Source organism: Boleophthalmus pectinirostris, unplaced genomic scaffold (assembly GCF_026225935.1).
Source record: "Boleophthalmus pectinirostris isolate CB_2022bp ecotype Guang Dong unplaced genomic scaffold, ASM2622593v1 HiC_scaffold_2, whole genome shotgun sequence".
In the NCBI taxonomy this organism is placed as follows: domain Eukaryota; kingdom Metazoa; phylum Chordata; class Actinopteri; order Gobiiformes; family Gobiidae; genus Boleophthalmus; species Boleophthalmus pectinirostris.
In genome coordinates, this window is record NW_026571152.1 from 11,005,198 (window position 1) to 11,007,697 (window position 2,500).

Sequence of the window (2,500 nt, forward strand, 5' to 3'; positions counted from 1 at the left end):
TGAAGGGACAGGATTAAAAAAAAAAAAATTATTTAAAATGATAAAAATGTTCTTGGAAGGACTGACATATTTTATAGAAATAGTTTATTTTCATTTTGAAGTAATATTAAAGTTTTTCAGAAGAAAAAAGTGACAAATGATGTAAAATCCTGCACCTTCTACTTGTTTGTACAATTTTCCCCTCCGTTACTTTTCCCTCCGTTACCATGAACTTTCTTAATAAAAAATCTCATGAGTCAAAAAGTCAGAGGTTTTTCAACCTAATCTTGTACCATATGGTAGAAAACTATATGAAGCAAATATTCAAACCAGTTTGTTAAGGATATGGAAGTGAGAACCAAGAGTTATCACTGTTTGGATTTATTGACCAAAAAGTGCTGCATATTTCATTTCCTCCGTTACCAACATGAGTTTTTACAATTTTTTGTCTTGAAACTTGAAAGAATCTCACAGGTTTAACTTGACCCTGTTGGAGTGTAACTCTTTCCTACATTCTGATACTTTACTTATTTCAATAGTTCCTCTAGTTTCTGAATAAGAGACATTTGAATGTCAAAAATCTGACCCTGTTTCCCTCCGTTACTGTTTGTCTGTTTGTCTCTGTGTCGTCAGGTGGGCAGTATTCCTCTGGTCGAGTCTCTGTGGGACCCGAGGAACGGAGCCACTGTGTTTCTACTACTAGTACTACTACTACTGTGTACAACCTGCGCCCACGCCATACAGGTCAGAATACTACTACTACTGCTACTACTCTACTACTACTACTACTACTACTACTACTACTGCTACTTACTACTAGTACTATGCTTGTGTGCGATTTGTATGTGTTTGTGTATGAAGTGTGTTTGTGTGTGTTCATTTGTGTGTTTGTGTGACGTGTGCGTTCATATGTGTGTGTTTGTTTCGTGTTCAGAGGCAGCAGGGTCGGGAGGTGGTTGTGTGTTTGTGTGACGTGGCGTTCATATGTGTGTGTTTTGTTCATGGTCAGAGGCAGCAGGGTCGGGAGGTGGTTGTGTGTTGTGTGCGTGTGTGATATGTGTTGTTTTTTGTTGTGTTGTTTCGTGGTCAGAGGCAGCAGGGTCGGGAGGTGGTTGTGTGTTTGTGTGACGTGTGTGTTCATATGTGTGTGTTGTTTGTTCAGAGCAGCAGGGTGGGGTGTGTGTGTTGTTTGTGCGTATGTGTGTGTGTTTGTTTCGTGTTCAGAGGCAGCAGGGTCGGGAGGTGGTTGTGTGTTTGTGTGACGTGTGCGTTCATATGTGTGTGTTTGTTTCGTGTTCAGAGGCAGCAGGGTCGGGAGGTGGTTGTGTGTTTGTGTGACGTGTGCGTTCATATGTGTGTGTTTGTTTCGTGGTCAGAGGCAGCAGGGTCGGGAGGTGGTTGTGTGTTTGTGTGACGTGTGCGTTCATATGTGTGTGTTTGTTTCGTGGTCAGAGGCAGCAGGGTCGGGAGGTGGTTGTGTGTTTGTGTGACGTGTGCGTTCATATGTGTGTGTTTGTTTCGTGGTCAGAGGCAGCAGGGTCGGGAGGTGGTTGTGGGGCTCCTGTTCCTCGTCTTCCCCTTCGTTCCTGCGTCCAACCTTTTCTTCAGAGTCGGATTTGTGGTGGCAGAAAGAGTTTTGTACATGCCCAGGTCAGACTAACGACACACACAACACACACACACACACACACAACACAACACACACACACACAACACACAACACAACACACAACAACACACACACAACACAACACACACACACACAACACACACACACACACACACAACACACACACACACAACACACAACACACTCAATACACAACAACACATGGGTCTGTTCAAGTGGTAACGGAGGGAAACAGGGTCAGATTTTTGACATTCAAATGTCTCTTATTTCAGAAAAACTAGAGGAACTATTGAAATAAGTAAAGTATATCAGAATGTAGGAAAGAGTTACACTCCAACAGGGTCAAGTTAAACCTGTGAGATTCTTTCAAGTTCAAGACAAAAAATTTAAAAACTCATGTCGGTAACGGAGGGAATGAAATATGCAGCACTTTTTTGGTCAATAAATCCAAACAGTGATAACTCTTGGTTCTCACTTCCATATCCTTAACAAACTGGTTTGAATATTTGCTTCATATAGTTTCTACCATATGGAACAAGATTAGGCTGAAAAAACCTCTTACTTTTTGACTCATGAGATTTTTTATTAAGAAAGTTCATGGTAACGGAGGGGAAAAGTAACGGAGGGAAAATTGTACAAACAAGTAGAAGGTGCAGGATTTTACATCATTTGTGGCTTTTTTCTTCTGAAAACTTTAATATTACTTCAAAATGAAAGGAAACTATTTCTATAAAATATGTCAGTCCTTCCAAGAACATTTTTATCATTTTAAATATACTTAAAAAAAAAAATCCTGTCCCTTCATCAACAGTTCAAAGATGGAATAACACAAGATATGATGAAATACAAACATTTATTTACATGATTTTTGGGTCTGTGAAATTTGGGAAA

At 40.2% G+C, this 2,500-nt stretch overlaps 1 protein-coding gene across 1 annotated transcript in view; it reads left to right on the forward strand.

Moving 5' to 3' along the window:
• Positions 1-2,500, forward strand: part of tmtc1 (transmembrane O-mannosyltransferase targeting cadherins 1) — a 38,630-nt gene that overhangs the window by 20,991 nt on the left and 15,139 nt on the right. Inside the window, exons 9-10 of the mRNA XM_055155267.1 lie at positions 613-723; positions 1,508-1,629. Of these exons, the coding sequence (XP_055011242.1) occupies positions 613-723; positions 1,508-1,629 (233 nt within the window). The remainder of the gene's footprint in view (positions 1-612; positions 724-1,507; positions 1,630-2,500) is intronic.